The sequence below is a fragment of the Phoenix dactylifera genome, chromosome 16 (genome assembly GCF_051530095.1).
Source record: "Phoenix dactylifera cultivar Ajwa chromosome 16, Ajwa_hap1_PhDact_Kaust_v1.1, whole genome shotgun sequence".
NCBI classification, from domain to species: domain Eukaryota; kingdom Viridiplantae; phylum Streptophyta; class Magnoliopsida; order Arecales; family Arecaceae; genus Phoenix; species Phoenix dactylifera.
The window spans coordinates 21,592,329-21,610,500 of record NC_143205.1 but is presented as its reverse complement, the minus strand read 5'-3'; the positions used below and the strand labels follow the sequence as shown (position 1 = coordinate 21,610,500).

Sequence of the window (18,172 nt, the reverse complement as noted above, 5' to 3'; positions counted from 1 at the left end):
ATGTGGCCACCCCGTCCACGTGTGATCAACGTGGGCCCCCTTCCTTCGCAAAAAGTGCGCCTTTCCAACCCCGCAACCCTCGCGGTGCTCGTCTGTCTCCACCCAAACACAATCCCACGCGATCCTCCCCCCACCAAACTCAAATACACCCTGGGCCCCACAAACAATTCACCATCTTCGCCAATCAGATCCCGCAACGTATCCAAACAGCATTCTTCTCCGTTGGCGCCGGAAAACAGCCGATCCGTGCCATTGGACTTACGTACCGGAAACGCCGACCTGGTGGTGGTCGCGCCTACGAAGCGACGCAAAGAACACCCCAAGAAGCGTAAGGCAAGACGGACCACTCCCGATCCCCTCTCCGCATCTTCCGTATCCGACCTCTCTCTCCATCTCAGCCGTCCACCCGCTGCACCCCGCTCCCCTTTTTGATTCCTCCCTCCCATCGATTATTAATTTAATGTTATAATGTCCGCCCCCCCTGGCCGAGGCGTTGTTGTGTTGTTGAGTTCTAAGTTCTCCAATCCCCCACGCCTCACCCTCTCTTCTATTCCTCCCTCTCCCTCTCTTCGTCGCATTAATTGCCGGCATTGCGATCGCCGGCCGGCCGGCGGCTGCGATGATGATGAGGAGAGTGGCGGCGTCGCTGGTGCCGCCGTGGCTGGAGCCCCTACTGACCACCCCTTTCTTCTCCGCCTGCCCGTCCCATTCAGACGCCGCCCGCAGCGAATGCAACATGTACTGCCTCGACTGCTCCTCCTCCTCTGGCGCCGCCGCGGCCGCTTTCTGTTTCTACTGCCGCACCGACCGCCACTCCGGCCACCGGGTAATCCAGGTCCGTCGCATTCTCCGATCTATTTCAGGTTTCCAGGTCGGTCTTCTTTTCTCTTCTTCTGCTGAGATTTAACGACTAGGATGGTGGGCGGTGACGGGGACGCAGATAAGGCGATCGTCGTACCACGACGTTGTGCGGGTGGCGGAGATCCAAAAGGTTCTGGATATCACCGGGGTGCAGACGTACGTGATCAACAGCGCGCGCGTGCTCTTCCTCAACGAGCGTCCCCAGCCGCGTGCCAGCGCCAAGGCCGCCGGCGCCTCCGCCCACACGTGCGAGATCTGCGCCCGCTCCCTCCTCGACCCCTTCCGCTTCTGCTCCCTCGGCTGCAAGGTTACCCCCATTCTCCCTCCTTTCCGTTTCCCTGATCTCCACTCCTCGCCAAGATTCGTGCGTTCATCTCCTAGTTATTCTCACTTTATTCTATCCTCGCTCCGTGTAGTTGGTGGGGATAAAGAGGAATGGGGGCGCGAGCTTCGTGCTGAAGGGCGGCGGGGAGAACGATGATGAGGAGGCGAGAGAGAGCGGGAGGGCGGCGGAGGATACGAAGGGGTCACCTGACCGCGGAGAGGGACCGCGTGAGGTGGTGCGGCACGGCATCGGACTCCCCGCGCCTTCTTCTTCTTCGTCGTCATCGTCGTCGTCTTTCCCCAGCTCGAGAAGGCGAAAAGGAATTCCCCACCGCGCCCCTTTTGGCTCCTGACAGCGAAAAAGGTCACAAGATTTCTCCTCTCCCTCACCTTCTATGCAGGGAAAAAACAAGTTATAAGGTTGGTTGGTTACATTTGATTAACAACGTAAGTTGAGTTACAGAATGGGATGGATGACTTGATTCTATATTATTCTTATACTATTCTCTCTTGTGGCTCTCTGAGAAGGAACTTTGTGAATGAATGAAGGAATGAATAAAGAGTGGAGGGCATTGTGGGGACTGTAACTTGCGTGGTGTTGTGTCAAGCTGGAATAAATATAGCTGGGCCCCAGAACCACCACATGGATGGTGATTGGGTCGAGGGTGGGGCTCCTAAGTTCTCATTTCAGCACACTAGCCCTTCGCCAACTTTATTGGATTGTTTGATTGGGTTGGAGAAACCCACGCTTCTTTTGGGGCCCTCTCCCCAACAATAATTCCATGCAGCATCGCGTCGTCACCCATTCCACTTTCCATCCGACGTGGCAGGAGGGGATTTGTTCATTCGTAGCAGCGGATGGGTGGCTCCGCGGGTGACGTCGTGCTGCTGCTTTGCGTTGTTCCTTTCCTCGATTCCTCTTTCTATGTTTTATGAACTGGCTGGCTTGTGGAAGGTTGATATCCCTTTCAAGGACCACCGTGGGACCTTGAGAAAAAGAGGAGGAAATGGGGAGGATTAATGGAAAGTGAGTGCTAAACAGAATGGTGATGGTAGCTTTTGGTCTTTCCCATGGAGTAATCTAGTTGATATTGCCTGTCCTGTTTTGTTTTTGGTACACGATATTGCCTGTCCTTGAAATGCGCCTTTTTTGCTCTCTACGACAAGGTTACGGCCCTGTTAAGGCTGTTAGATCTCCATCAATCGGAATTAAGATTCTTCTCCTGGAGAATTTATTAATCTATTTTGTTGACTTGCTGCCTTGCAAAGGATTTTTAGTCTTTATGCATGATTATTTTCGATGAGATTTTTTTTTTTATTTGGGTAAGGAATATTCCTATTGTTTGCCCGTTGATCTTGGAGAGTTATTGGTATGGGGACAGACGATTATCATATTGTCAAAAAAAAAAAGTTATGATGGAGTGCACACTAATTTTCCATCTGGCATGGCACTTGATTGCTATAGGCAAATAGGACATTTAACCCTGAAAAAGCAAACCAAATTCTCTTTAGGGAGGTGAGTCGTTTCCTTTCAAGCCCTTTACTAGCTTCTTTCTCCTTTTGAATACTCTACAGAATGGATTGAGGATGCAAACTTTTATTTTCATTTTCCCCTCCACTCACCAGGAGAGGGGTTAAGTCGTATCTTGCTTTATTTTCATAATGAAGCTAGGTGGAGCTTCTGCTCTTTCTTTTCTTAAAAAAAAAATAAAACCTAATTTCCAGTTTATCCAAGCTCAAGTCAAAGTTTGACTTAATCTGAACAATTGAATAATCCAATAAATAGACCCTTAGCCTCACTTAGCATCCTAACGACCATACTAATCTAAGTTTTTCATGTAATTTGACTCAAAATTAATCTTGTCTAGAGCTGGGCCTCGGGCCTAAACTTATTCATTTTTAATTAATCAGGCTTCGGGCTAGCCCATGATCAGCTATGATCTTGTCCTAAATATCCAAGTTCAAGTCAGGTTCAAATTGAGCCTAATTGGGTTAATATTCAAACTAAGCAAGTGTGCAAATTGAGTTACTCATATCAATCCAATCTCCTCACCATGTTAGATAGGAATTAACAAATTAAAGGGTCGAGCTTTACAATAGTAATTTTCTCAAAAAAAAAAAAAAACCTATCACAAATTTTTACAACCTCATCAACTAGAGCTTTATGATATTTGTATCATAGAAATTCGTGCAATTTATCACTTGAGATGCTAAACATGATTATTTTGACATTCTATATGTGATGCAAATTTCCAATGGAACCAAAGTTTCCGCTCTAGGACATAATTCAAATCCAATTTACTTGGCAATCAGACTTTCTTTTTCATTTTTGACTTGTAAGCTGGAAATTTAGTAGCCGGATATACCAGAATACAACTGATATCGTAATACTAGTCTGGTCCTGAAATGACCTCCTATAATTTCCCATCTCAACTGATAGTCGGACCCATCACGTTTACTTGTACCATGTCCTGCCCGAACCCGCGCGTGCTGACCCAAATTTCAGAGGCTCGGGATCCCGGACGAGATCGGAACTAATAATTGATTAGCCATGGGTCCGAAAAGTCACCCCAATTCCAAATCCTTATCTCCCGTCTGCGACCGCACATGCATTTATGGGTCCTGCAAAGTGTTTTGAGTCCAAAATGATTCCAACTCTCCCTCCCGAACTCTTTCAGAAAGTTACCCAATAACTCCCCGCGGCTCCATTGCCTCCAAACTCCAGGACGCATGTACCCAAGTGTCAAGCTGGCAAGGCTACCACCTCACACCTTCTTTAAGGAATGATGATGGCAGTAAGATAGTCTTACTGTTTTCCCATTACCAAACTTGTTACCCTGCTAAGAATAAGAAAGAAGTGGCCCTGCAATGGTGGTGGGAACCCTCGTGAAGAACACAAAGACGGTGGTAGAGGAGACCCTCCAGGTCTCAGTCGAAGATGGAAAAGGGAACTGGGAACAACCACCTCCCAAAGAGTCCAAGGTGGTTGAGGTAGTGCCGTGGTGGTTATTGAAGTATAAAGCAGCAGATCAGCTTCAGTCTCAACCTTAAGCTGCATTCAAAGTGAAGTACAGGAGCGGGAAAGGCTGAATGAACTTCTTTCGAGCTTCTTCTCCTCTTTTTCTCCTCCTTCTTTTCTGTTCTTTACTGTGTCCTGTATTGGTATTCTGTTTTTTCAGTTTTTAGCCACGTTGTTTGCTGAGCTGGAATCTTTTCAGCTGAACTGGCAGGACGTTAGTCAGTTACCATAGTTTGTTAGTTAGTTATAGTCTCATCCAACTCTATATAAAGCCTACCTCTGTAAACAGCTAAAAGAGGGGAAGAGAAATGAAGGAATTTCCCATGGTTTGAGCTCTCTGTTTTCCTTTTTCCACACACTTTCTTACATGGTATCAGAGCTATGAGAGTTATCAGCTATGGCGGAAATTCCAAGAAATACAGAGCACTCCCCAACACCCAATTCCATTCAAAACCCATCATCAAATTCATCAACTACTTCCAGATTTTTAAACTTCAGTGACCCTGCAAATCCTTACCGATTAGAGAATGGTGATAATCCTGGAATGACTCTAGTTGCAGATCTTCTCACCACAGATAATTATGCTACTTGGTCCAGGGCGATGCGTAGAGCCTTGAGAGCCAAGAACAAGCTTGGATTCATTAATGGAGCCATTCCCAAGCCCACGAATACTGAGGATCCATTATTTGAAGCTTGGGAACGATGTAATGATATGGTTGTTTCTTGGATCCAGAATTCTATTAGCAGCATACTCAAATCAAGTGTAGTTTTTGTTGATGATGCTTCAGAGATATGGATGGAGCTCCTGGAACGGTTTTCTCAACAAAATGGACCAAGAATTTTTCAATTGAAGAAAACTCTGGCTGGGTTACAGCAGGAACGTGATTCGGTGAGCATCTATTACGGTAAGCTCAAAACTCTGTGGGATGAGCTTTCAGTATATGATCCAATGCCTGAATGTAGTTGTGGGAAGTTGAAAATATTGCTTGATCGGTACCAAAGAGATTGTGTTATACAATTTCTAATGGGTTTGAATGATTCTTTTACTAATGTGAGAGATCAGATCATGCTATTGGACCCTTTACCTCCTGTGAACAAGGTGTTCTCCTTGATTCAACAACAAGAAAGGCAACACCAAATGACTTCTAATATACCTTCTCCTGATTCCATGGCTCTAGCTACCAGAAAATTCAATGGCAATGCTAAACCTATTTCAAAATTTACAACTACTCAAAAAAGGGACAGACCTTTTTGCACTCATTGTAATGTTCAAGGACATCTACTGGAGAACTGTTTCAAGGCTGGAAATGCTGAAACTCCCTTTTGCACACATTGCAAAATGACTGGTCATGTTGTTGAGAAATGTTATAAAATCCATGGGTATCCACCAGGCCACAAATTCTTCAACAAAGGAAAGAGTCCTGTAGTTTTTGCAAATCAGTCGAGCATCTCTGCTCCTGTTGGTCAGGATGAAGAAAATGATACCAAAGTGGCTTTGACTAAGGGGCAATATCAGCAGCTACTAACCTTGCTTCAGCACAAAGATTCCTCCACTGCTCCTCACTCAGCCAACCAGATCCAGTCCATTGTCACCCCTGCATCACTTACTCCAAATGTTTCCAAAATGTCTGGTATTTCCATTTGCTTTTCCACCTACACACACAAGCCATCAACTCCTCATGAAACTCCTTGGATAATAGATACGGGTGCCACAGATCATATGATCTGTGACACTGAACTTTTTTCCACTGTGACGGCTATTGTTTCTTGTTCAGTTAAATTACCCAATGGTATTGAAGTACCAGTGACACACATTGGTACAGTTAAGGTGACAAGTACTATCATCTTGAAGGATGTGTTATGTGTTCCATCATTTTCCTTCAACTTGCTTTCAGCTAAGAAAATTGCAGAATCTCTTAATTGCTGTCTTATCTTCTTCTCTAATCGTTGCTTCCTTCAGGACCTTTCATCTTGGACAACGATTGGGATGGGTGAAGTGAGAAATGGCCTATATCACCTGCTGAGGATGGAAGTTGCTTCTTCAATTTTAGTAATTACTCTTTCAAAGCTTTCACATAAAGATTTTTCTGTCTCTGCATCTATTATGAATGACAGATCAGTTTATGACCTTTGGCATTGCCGCCTTGGTCATATTTCTGTTTCACGATTACGGCTTATTGATGATCCAATTGTAAAAGATAAAATGTCTTCTATCAATGAATTACCTTGCTGTATTTGTCCCATGGCAAAGCAGCATCGAATTCCTTTTCCTGTTAGTCAACACAGATCTTCCATTTTATTTGAAATTGTGCATTGTGACATATGGGGACCTTGTTCAGTGGCTGCTTATGATGGTTCTAGGTATTTCCTAACTATTGTTGATGATTTCTCTAGAAGTACTTGGGTCTACTTACTCAATACCAAATCCGAAACTAGGCAGTGCTTAGAATTTTTTTATAATTTGGTTGAGACCCAATTTGGAGTGAAGATCAAAATTTTAAGGAGTGATAATGGAGCAGAATTTCAAATGCATGGGTTTTTTGCCTCTAAGGGGATCATTCATCAAAGAAGTTGTGTTGAAACACCACAGCAAAATGGCATTGTAGAGAGGAAGCATCAACATTTGCTCAATGTGGCCAGAGCTTTGAGGTTCCAAGCAGGAATTCCACTTCAATTTTGGAATGACTGCATCATGACTGCTGCCTATATTATAAACAGAACACCCACCCCCTTGTTAGCCAACAAAACTCCTTTTGAACTGCTCTTCAATGCCAAACCGATCTATGCACACATGAAAGTCTTTGGTTGCCTTTGTTTTGCTTCTACCTTGTCCCATGGTCGAAAGAAATTTGATCCAAGAGGCAGAAAATGTGTATTTTTGGGTTATCCTTTTGGTGTTAAAGGATATAAAGTTCTTGATATAAATAGCAATACTACTTTTCTCTCTCGAGATGTAGTCTTCCATGAAACTATTTTTCCTTTTCACACTATTTTCTCCAATTCCAATTCTGAACAAAATACATCAGAACCGGTGTTTCCTATGTTCAATTTTGCTCCTCCTCCTGATATTCCACATACTGTTCCACAAAATGACATTGCAGCCACTAATAGGACCCCTTCTCCTTCTGATACTCAGTCCCCTTCAATAGTATTAGAAAAGATACTCACTGATACTCCTCTGATACTCAATGATAACATTACTTCTGACTCTCCACATGTTGTCCAAACTGAACCTCTTGATCACATTGACCCTGCTATTCCTCGAAAATCTACTAGAATTCGAAAAGCACCTCAATATCTGCAGGATTATCACTGTGAGCAGGTCAATCTCACTTCACCAGCCTCTTCGTTGGACAAGATGCAATCTTCTTCTTCTTCTTCAGGTACACTTTTTTCTTTAGCTAATTTTTTGTCATATCAGCATTTTTCTCCAGCTTTTCAAGCTTTTTCTTCCTCCATTTCCACTCACCTTGAACCTCAAAGCTATAAGCAAGCAATTCAAAATCCTGACTGGTGCAAGGCTATAGAAGCAGAAATTATTGCTCTTGAACTTAATCATACTTGGAAAATTGTTGATTTGCCTCCAGGGAAAGAACCCATTGACTGCAAATATGTTTACAAGATTAAATATAACTCAGATGGGACTGTGGAGAGATATAAAGCTAGATTAGTGGCAAAAGGATACACTCAACAGGAGGGGATTGACTATCATGAGACTTTTTCCCCTGTTGCCAAGCTAGTCACAGTTCGATGTCTTCTTTCTATTGCAGCAGTAAGAGGATGGCATTTGCAACAGTTTGATGTCAACAATGCTTTCTTACATGGAGATTTAGAAGAGGAGATTTATATGAAGAGGCCACCAGGTTATACAAAAGGAAAACCTCACCAAGTTTGCAAACTCCTCAAGAGTCTTTATGGTCTCAAACAAGCTTCTCGGCAATGGTACTCTAAATTTTCTAGTTCTCTTCTTCATTTTGGTTATACACAATCAAAGGCCGACTATAGTCTTTTTACTAAGAAGGATGGCAATATTTTTACAGTTTTGCTGGTATATGTTGATGATATTATTGTGGCCAGCAATTGTTTAGATTCAATTTCTGTTCTGAAGCAGTTCTTAGATGATAAATTTAAGATCAAAGATCTCGGGTCCCTTAGATATTTTCTTGGCATAGAAGTTGCTCGATCATCTAAAGGGATTCACATTTGTCAGAGAAAGTATGCACTTGATATCTTAGCAGACTCTGGTACATTGGGGTCTAAACCTCTCAAAATTCCCATGGATCAAAACTTGAAACTTAGCAAAGATACAGGCCAACTTCTCTCTAATCCCACTATTTATCGACGGCTTATTGGTCGGTTATTGTATCTGACTATAACAAGACCAGACATTAGTTATACTGTTCAAACTCTAAGTCAGTTTATGGATAAGCCTACCACAACACATATGGCTGCTGCCCACAAGGTTCTCAGGTACCTCAAAACAGCTCCTGGTCAAGGCATTCTGTTCTCTTCTTCATCTACATTACAATTGCAAGCATATTGTGATTCGGATTGGGGTTCATGTCCTGATTCTAGACGATCAGTGACTGGCTATTGTGTATTCTTGGGAAGTTCTCTGATTTCCTGGAAGTCCAAGAAACAATCTATTGTTTCTCGCTCTTCTGCAGAGGCAGAGTACAGGGCCATGGCCACTACTTGTTCAGAATTAACATGGCTGCGTTACATTTTACATGATCTTCAAGTTCCTCATCCACAAGCGGCCACTCTTTTTTGTGATAATCAGGCTGCACTTCACATTGCAGCCAAACCGGTGTTCCATGAGCGCACCAAACACATCGAATTGGACTGTCATTTGATTCGAGATAAGATTCAAGAAGGCAGCATCCAAACCTTTCATGTTGGAACACAGCAGCAGCTAGCTGATATTTTTACCAAAGCTTTGCCGTTCTTTCTTCTTCGATCCCATTTATCCAAGATGGGAATAGTCAATCTCTATTCTCCATCTTGCGGGGGGGTATTGAAGTATAAAGCAGCAGATCAGCTTCAGTCTCAACCTTAAGCTGCATTCAAAGTGAAGTACAGGAGCGGGAAAGGCTGAATGAACTTCTTTCGAGCTTCTTCTCCTCTTTTTCTCCTCCTTCTTTTCTGTTCTTTACTGTGTCCTGTATTGGTATTCTGTTTTTTCAGTTTTTAGCCACGTTGTTTGCTGAGCTGGAATCTTTTCAGCTGAACTGGCAGGACGTTAGTCAGTTACCATAGTTTGTTAGTTAGTTATAGTCTCATCCAACTCTATATAAAGCCTACCTCTGTAAACAGCTAAAAGAGGGGAAGAGAAATGAAGGAATTTCCCATGGTTTGAGCTCTCTGTTTTCCTTTTTCCACACACTTTCTTACAGTGGTAGAGGAGAAGAAAAGCGCAAGAGTCCCAAACTTCAGTTCCCTCGTTGGCCAGGCTGGCCGACAAGAGAAAGGAAGAGAGTAAAGAATTTGCCAAGGAGGTAGCAGAGGAACCTCCTAAGAGGGATGAGAAACAAGAGAAAGAAGCAAGAGGAGAAGAAGAGAAGGTGGAGCCTCCAAAAAGGAGAAGAGAAACGAAAGAAGGAAGGAAGGAGTAGAAGGAGAAAGAGAAGGGAGAAAGGAATGGTGAGGAGGGTGTTGGAGGTGGATACAAGAGGAATGCGTCAGGGGTGCTGAAGCAGGTGCACACAGCAATGGGGGTATCATTGAGGGCGATGGTGGTGCTCGACGGCATGATGACCGACATGTTCGAGACGCCGGTGGACGAGGCTGCACGGCTATCCAAGTATACGAGGAAGGCGACGTACGCCGTCGTCAAGGGAGATCCATGTTGCAGTGCGCCTAGTGCTAACCGGCGAGCTCCGCAAGCATGACATTTATGAGGGGACGAAAGCCTCGATCAACTATCAGCTGTGAGTGGCACCTAGTCTTTTATGTGGGTGAAGGACTGCATGGCTCTTACTTTTAAGGATCTTAGGAGGTCTTGGTGGGTATGTGATGTTTTTGTGCCTGTAAAAGACTTTGGTTTCTTTCATTGTATCCAATTATATTCTCCTCATCTCTACTTTCTAGAAGAATTTTACACCATGTTGCAGTGGAATTTGACATAAACCTTCAGCTTAGTCTCTGTTTCACCTTCATCTCGGGCTGACAGGAGAAACTTTCACCATCAAAGAAGGATTTCACTTCAAACCTCTGTTCCCTTCGTATTTCCCTGATAATGGGAAAGGTCTTTCGTTGCTTTTATCCTTTAATCGTAGATGTCTCATCTTCTTCTATTAATTCCCTGCAATATAATTGATTTCTTGGCATGCCGTTTGTCATTAAGTTTTATACTAAATTTCTTGTTCTGATTCAGCATATTCAATTGAGGATCTTGGCCAAAGTTTATAGCTCTGTCCTCTAGGCGGAAAAGCTCACACCCTTCCCCTCATTGAACATTTCCTACTGTTGATGAAAGAGAAATCTACAGACCTGTCTTCTCTCAAGCTGCTAGTAGCCTGACAAAAGAATTCTCACCATAGCACATACGTCTGTAATTCTGCTTCATAGTCAAATTCCCGGCATGACCTTACAAATTACAGCTACTCATTCACAACATGACATTAGCCAATATAATTAGTTTCCTTTTTGCCCCTCTACACTGATAAAATTAAAACAAGAACATACACAATATATTTGTCGCCTATTATAATTGTGATATTGGCTCTCATAAAACTATGTTATGAGGAAATGATCATAAATTTCTCATCCTCTTTTAAGCTTTGTGTATAATGCATGCAGAAGTTGCAACTACTTCTAGAAAGATAGGATTATCTGCGTTTGTATTGAGAACAAAACTCGTCATTACGCTAAAGTGTCTGTAGTTCAGTTAAAGTGAGCGATCATCTAATAAAGTGAAGATTTCAGTCGACCTGATTACCTTGGAGGTCAGCTCCCCGGTTCCAGTCTGAACTGTATGAGCTGCAGACAGTACAGCAGATGATGCCACCACTGATGACCGGCCAAGGCCCTGGAAGACAGAATAAAGAAGATTCAGTCCCATGGTGGCTGGGTTTATTCATTCCTCAAACGGCATTCTTAGAAGATGGCAATATTTTGTTCAAAAATGGCGTAAGAAAAGCTTGTAGCTTGTATGCACAGGAAGATGCATGCTTGAAACGCAGGGAAAAGCATCTGCATTAGAAAAGAAGTCCATGGGCGATGCGACTTACAGAGTGAAATGTCATTCCAAAATCATAGTTAGATCTTTGCTAACCTGCTGCCATGTATTTTAACATAGAAATAGTGATTGCATGCATAACCTGCAGCTTCAACTATCACACATAAATCATTGAATGAAATTACCTGTCATATGAAAAATCTCCTGATTTGCACTCCTTATATCACAACCTAAGATCTCATCCAAAAAGATTAGTCGGAAGGTACTATTTGAGAATTTTTTAGTCCTGCATAAGTACCCAAGATCTACCCGGCGCACTCCCCCATTTAAATCCGGCGTTCTTGCCATGTTAAGGTTCAAATCCATTCGAATCTAATCAAAAGTACCACGATCGGCTCGTGAGCCAGTATCCTCTAGTCCATATAGGTCATTGACTGAATTCGCTCTAATACCATTTATCGCAACTCAAGATTTCACTAAAAAAGACTAGCCGGAAGGTATTATTTGGATTTTTTGGTGTTATACAAGTACCCAAGAATTCTCTAATGCATAGCCTATATGGAACTAAACACACACAACCACACAGATCCTCATACTCCATCCATGCATTTGATGCAAGTTCCATAGCATTCTCTGTTCCCCCGTGAAGATCAAGCTCTTGCTTTGGCTAGGGTATCAAATTAACAAGCTCTTGCATTCTCTGTGTACCACTTGTTGGGTACTTGGGTATATCCGGAAGATTTTGTCGAAGCTGTTCATTGCAACGGGGTCAGTCTTTTCCAGTTTCTTTCACTGCATTGTGGACGTCCTGGAGTTCTGCAGTGCCAAAAAAATTCTGCAGTTTCTTTCGTTAGGCATGCTGGAAGCAACGCACTGCTAGGGTTTTCCTCAAAACTCAGTCCACAGAATACTCTGTTCTGAAGTCAGCCTCGAGTCTCTTCATTGACTGGAGTCTCTCCTCTGCAAGCAGAAAGATTTGTTGGCATCTACCAGGATTCTTGCCTCCTTCAGATCTTCACTGGGTCCCTTGTAGTTCTAGATTGGCATCTACCAGGCTTCCTGACGCCTATTTTACCCCTGTAACCTCTTCTGTAAATTTATGTCAACAGATGGGTGGAGCCTCCCTGTTCATCCCAAAAAAAAAAAAATCTTGTCATAAAAATGATCTAAAGGACACTGATGCACGTTTTCCTTTGAATTCAATGAATAAACTTTAGGGGAATCTGAACGTCCGCATAGAGTTAAATCCCAATATCACTAATTAAATTTGATGTGCTTTAATTGGCTGGTAAAGTATTTATTTGTGGCACTGAAAAGCCATTAAAGCGCTGAAGAGGAACTGTAGCATAAAGTAGAGGGAGAAGAGAAACGGAAATCTTAGAAGGAAGGAAAATCATCGGTTCGAGCGTAGGAGAATAGATAAGGGGCTTGAGGGATTGGCGTGATAGGTCTTTTATCCAAATGGAATGACCTTTTTTTCCTTTTTATTTATTATGAATGATTCAATGATTACATATAGTTACCAAGTCTGGAGTTAGCACATTTGTATTTTACTCCCTATGACTCTTCCTCAGCCAGGCTTCAAGGTTCGTCTCATGAGACTAAAAATATTGGAAACCCTATGGAAGGCTCAAACAATTGATTTGTATTAAAGCGGGTCTAGAAACAAAGTCCACCTACTGAAGAAAATATCCCGAACCAAACTGGTAAACTGCTCATCTCCCACTGCGAGATAAAGAATGGATCGAATCTAACCTTTCCATGATGGAATCTCCATCTATCGTAAATTTTTTCATAAAAATCAATAACTTTCTTGAAATATTAAAAAAAATTTGTTATGCGGCTAGATCTCCATGCAGAGAAAGGAGCTTTCAGCTCCGTACTCATTTCTTCCTTAAAATGTTCTGGTTCAAGTTTATCAATTTGGGTGCAAGCTAGAGGGTGGACAGGAGGAAGTCTTTTGAAACAGCAAATGTGCGACTTTTTTTTTTTTTGGGGGGGGGGGGGGGGGGGGGGGGGGGGGGTCTTTATGTAAACAAAGTTGCTGGCTTTAATTAATTTTGAGGTCTTTTCACGGCCTTCCTCTAGTTTTCACCCATAGAATCAGCCATCTGTTCAGGACCATGCTTCTTGTGTTCTTTGTTTTCTGAACATGTATAATTTTCCTCTTCTTAAAATTATTTATCCTAATCTCTTTCTCTAATCTGCCCTTTCACAGGTGGAAGTTTGATCTCAATCCTCTATTCTTTATATGACAAAATTATACCAAAAGTGTGAAGGAATTTTGAAAACCGCTAGATATTTGCTAAAGAGACTCGCAGTCCATCACATCCACTTCTTGTAGAACAACAACTTACCGTAAAGTCCTTTTAATTATTTAATTATTACTAGTAATTATAATAATTATAAACCTGTGTATGAATAAACTCCACCACCAAATTACCAGCTCACCTCGGACTATGGCGATCACAGCGTCGGAGATGAGATCATGACCCCGGCAAATCCTTCCCTTCCAGCAGCCGCTTATTCTTCTCCAATTTTATCAAAAAAACATCTCTTTTTACGACAACCCAGAGTGGCACGGCCGCTCGCTGCCGCCGCAACCATATCTGTACAGTCATTATCCTAATCTTCGGAGGAGAGGGGGCGGGGTAGGTGACGATGTGGAGGAGAGAGCCGAAGAGGAGGTCACCCATTCTATCAGCTTAAGCTTTTGGGACAAGTGGTGATTTTAGCATGGTATCAAAGCGGATATCTTAAGTTTGAATCATGTCTCTGCACTCTTTAATTTCATTATTAAAACTTTTACATGTTGGGCTCACTCATTAAAGAAAAGTTCGACCCACTTGTGAAGAGGAGTGTAAGAAAATATAAAATATATAAATAAATCTACTTTATTCTATAAAATTAAGCTTCTGAGATAAGTAGTAATTTTAACATGGTATCAGAGTAGAGGTTCTAAGTTCGCCGCCATATGTCTGATGACGATGCCATTTTTCTTTTTATAGTTTCTCCTCTCTAAAAAGTTAGAAATTTAGAAGAAAAAAAAAATTGAATTTTGGTGGAAAATATTGAGAACTCTTTTACTTCTTGGTTGGACTGGGACTCTAGGAGGAAGGAGAGGGGAAGACGAGGGACATGGAGGAACCGCGCGTAGAGATGTGGGAAGAGGGCACGTGGAAGGCCGGTGAGGAAGCGGCTTTGGGTCAATTGCAGGACCTGGACCGGCCCATATCTGACTCCGCGTCCCGAGCCACTGCGAAATCGGTTTTGTTCTCGGGCCGGCCTGTAAGTAGAGCTGGACGTGGGCCTATCAATCACCCAGTGAAAGTATGTTTGTGACTGCAACTTTACGATGTCCAAATCATAGGAAACTTATATTTACTGATTCCTATGGCCTTTTAGTTTATGAGAGATTGATGTCACAAACTTTAGGGCGCACTATGATGCATAATGCAACATTTAATTTTTTAGTGCATGCTTGCACATAACTAATATCGCCATCAATTGGCCTGCCCCCATCATATTATTGTTTGGTTGTTACTGGATTACGCCATTTGTTTTTTTCTCACATACACCGGCTCCAAAATAAAATAGAAAGAAAGAAATATATATTCATATATCGGCAAACAATGAGTTTATACTATACAAGAAATTGGAAGCCCTCATGAAGATCATCACAAAGTTACAACTACCAAATTTCATTAATCTGCATGATGCGTTGGAGTACTTTTGGAAGCATAGAGCTAATGACTTCTAATGCATTATTTCTGGGAAGATAAAACATACATGGTGGGAGCAGTTAGCAGTTAAAACATTTTTCATGTTTGTATTCTTTTTCTATTGTTTTGGTTGCTTATGGGATCTTTCGGCAGCTTGACGATGACTAATTTTGTCTTCTGAGAAAAGTCCACGCTTATGCAGCGGCCTTGCCCGCCAATCCCCTTCTTTCTTTAAAGTCGTATCTGTTGATCTGCGCTCTCTGGGTTCCGCAAAGTTTACCTCGCTTTATTCCCCCGTAACTAGATTTATCCACAATAGTAGCTTATGGTCTAAGATGAATTTTTTTTTTTCGTAGTAGCAGTGGGAAAATGTACAAAGAGGTGAGGAAGCCACAGGGATGCCACGAAACTCAGAGGTCCATCCGCAAGGAGGAAGCAAATAGTTTTGTTACACAGATGAAGTAACTAGTAAGTTTACATGAGGATTGCCTAATGTACAATTCATTGGATTCTTTTGAACAGCAACACCATCTAGAAAGAATGCAAGATTGATAGATCCCTAGCAAACACTTGAGAGGGGCTAGACCGGTCTACTCCTAGGCTACAGATTTGGTATATTTCTAGCTTGTACATAGTAATTCAGATTCATCACAAAGCATTTCTTGTCGAGTCGAGATCGTGAAATAGTTTTACTCATGAAGAAAAGAGCCTCCAATTGATTTAATTTTGCGAGCATGTGTGGACCCTTGTCCCTTGTCTATGATGTGGATCACCACCTACGGATACTAGAGCAGAAGTAAGATTTCAATTATAGAATCATGTTAATGGACTATTGACCTTACAAGCTTTCAAATTAATAATAGAAAATTTATCAACAGTGTACATTAGACTCGAGAAATTCCAAATAAATTTAATGAACTAAGATAAAAAAATATTAAAAATATTTCAAAAGAACTATAAAATAGAATAGAACTACAAAGTGCATTTGAGATAGAATTGAATATTTGTACTACTAAAATATAGGTATCAAAGAGATCAAGTTCGGATTTTCTACGATGTGTGCTTTGCAATACAGAGAGCTATACAATCCTAAATAGCTGTAACATCATCCATCTCTAAGGCATACAACTATCCTTCATCTCAAAAATGGCCATGTTTAGTATAATATGCAGTGCGTTATAATTTGAAGAAAAGTTATCCATTTTTGAGATGGATAATGTTGCTCCATGTAGTGTAAGACATGCCGAGATTGCACTCTTGTTAGATAGAAGAAGCGGTTTGGGCGAGCAGGATCCTGGACCTGCCGAACCGGATCTACGGTACTGTTTTTTATATTTTACACCCGTTCCTTGGATTCCATGAGACGGACGGTCGTCGTGATCTATGAGGATTTGGACTCGCACACGTGTCGGTGTCGGGTTCCAACCGCAACAAAGAACTGCAGCAGGTCTTATCCTAGTTGGCTGCGTCCCGCGAAGCTTGCGTCGCTCACAGCCACCGTCTTGGATCGGGCCCGATCCGTGCTTCCGTGTGCGCACAGGAAGAGGAAGGACTTGCAGCCTGCTGCAGTAGCGTCCTGCGATATTTATCTCGGACCAGCGAAACTTCCATGGACTGGTCCTTTCTGCTTCCCATGGTTTATTATATCATATTATATTTACTTCTCGGGGCACCACTATCAAAGCACTCCTCCAAATTCACAGGATGGATCGCCATGAATGAGCTCACAAGAAAAGGGAACCTAGAGCACAAAAATGCCCATAGACAAACTCTGTCACTGCTGCAGGGATCATGTACAATCATATATAGCTAGGTCTTTGCTCCGCAGGTTGGAGTGAATACAGGGAGTAATGGACAGTTTTTTTCACATTGCAAGAGCTGGTTCATAGCATGGTCTCCTCCGCTACACTGATACTTCCGCAGGGAATTAGGTCGTTGATTTGAGAAGATGAACAAATAGTCCAGCTCATGTCGGATTCTCGCAGTTAATTTATCTTAGAAGGGAGTGCTTTTTGTCGCCAACAATCAAAGCCCATTAGATTACCAGATGTTGAAACTTTTTACTATTGTATCGATCCTTGAAGCTTTATAGTTGTAAATGAGAGCTCTTTGATACATCTAACCCTACTTATATTAGGCTACTAATAATTAAAACTGAGATAGTCTAGTAGGGTTTCCTTTATAACTGTGCCTTTGGGTGCCTATTGCATAGCTTAAGATGTATCTGCAAACCAAGGCAGCTTATAATTAAAAAACTTCATCGAGAGGGCATTAATAAATTGAATGAAGCATATGGAAGATCCTCTTACTTAAGCAAGAATTTTACAGTTACGGTCGTCGTGTCTAGAGTTCCCAATTTAATCCTTGTAGCATGAACCATACTCTTTTAATTTTTTTTTTATTAGGAAAAGGCAATACTTGGGATTTGAATTCTGGACATCCTACAAAGACAAGCCCCTAATGGAGAGATGCCAACCGATTATGCTGGCCAAGAACTAATAATCTTGACTTGCTTGGGAGGGTTCTTATATATCTCTTTCTATTTTTTTAAGAAAAAAAGTCGTCATATAGCATTATCGTTGAACTCCTTAGTTTCAATTATGCCTAACTTCCATTTATTAGTGTCGCTGCTTTAAACAAGAATCATATTGAAAATGTGTTTGATCCATTATAGGTTATTTCTCTTCTATGATTGGTTAAATCCATTAATTCCAGTCTTCATAGTCTTATATATACATACATATATTTATGTATATATAATGATCTACCAATACGTGAGAAAATAGACACTTGCTATTCTTATTTGTGAAAGGTTAATTTCTTTATCTTAACAAATAAACTCTAATGGCTGATGGTGCAGTGCAAGCCAAACACTCTATATTTAGGTTCGGATTTTATTGGAAGGTAAACATCTCCGTATTTCCTTAGATATTGACTGCAAGAATATCGCCAACCATTCAATTGAAGAATTTGAGGCGATAAGATCTTGCTAGAATTATACAATATCTCACCTACTCTATAATTAACCTTGCGCGCCGGCCTGCCTATAAAATAACATTTTGTATA

General features: G+C 41.9%; 1 protein-coding gene across 1 annotated transcript; it reads left to right on the top strand.

Annotated features, from left to right (window-relative positions):
- The first annotated feature begins 480 nt into the window (after positions 1 to 480).
- On the top strand, positions 481 to 2,424 carry LOC103705512 (protein RGF1 INDUCIBLE TRANSCRIPTION FACTOR 1-like). Its single transcript, XM_008789246.4, has 3 exons — positions 481 to 835; positions 941 to 1,168; positions 1,278 to 2,424. Exons 1-3 carry the CDS (start codon positions 620 to 622, stop codon positions 1,536 to 1,538), a joined length of 705 nt encoding a protein of 234 aa, XP_008787468.2. The 5' UTR covers positions 481 to 619; the 3' UTR covers positions 1,539 to 2,424.
- Positions 2,425 to 18,172: the final 15,748 nt, after the last annotated feature.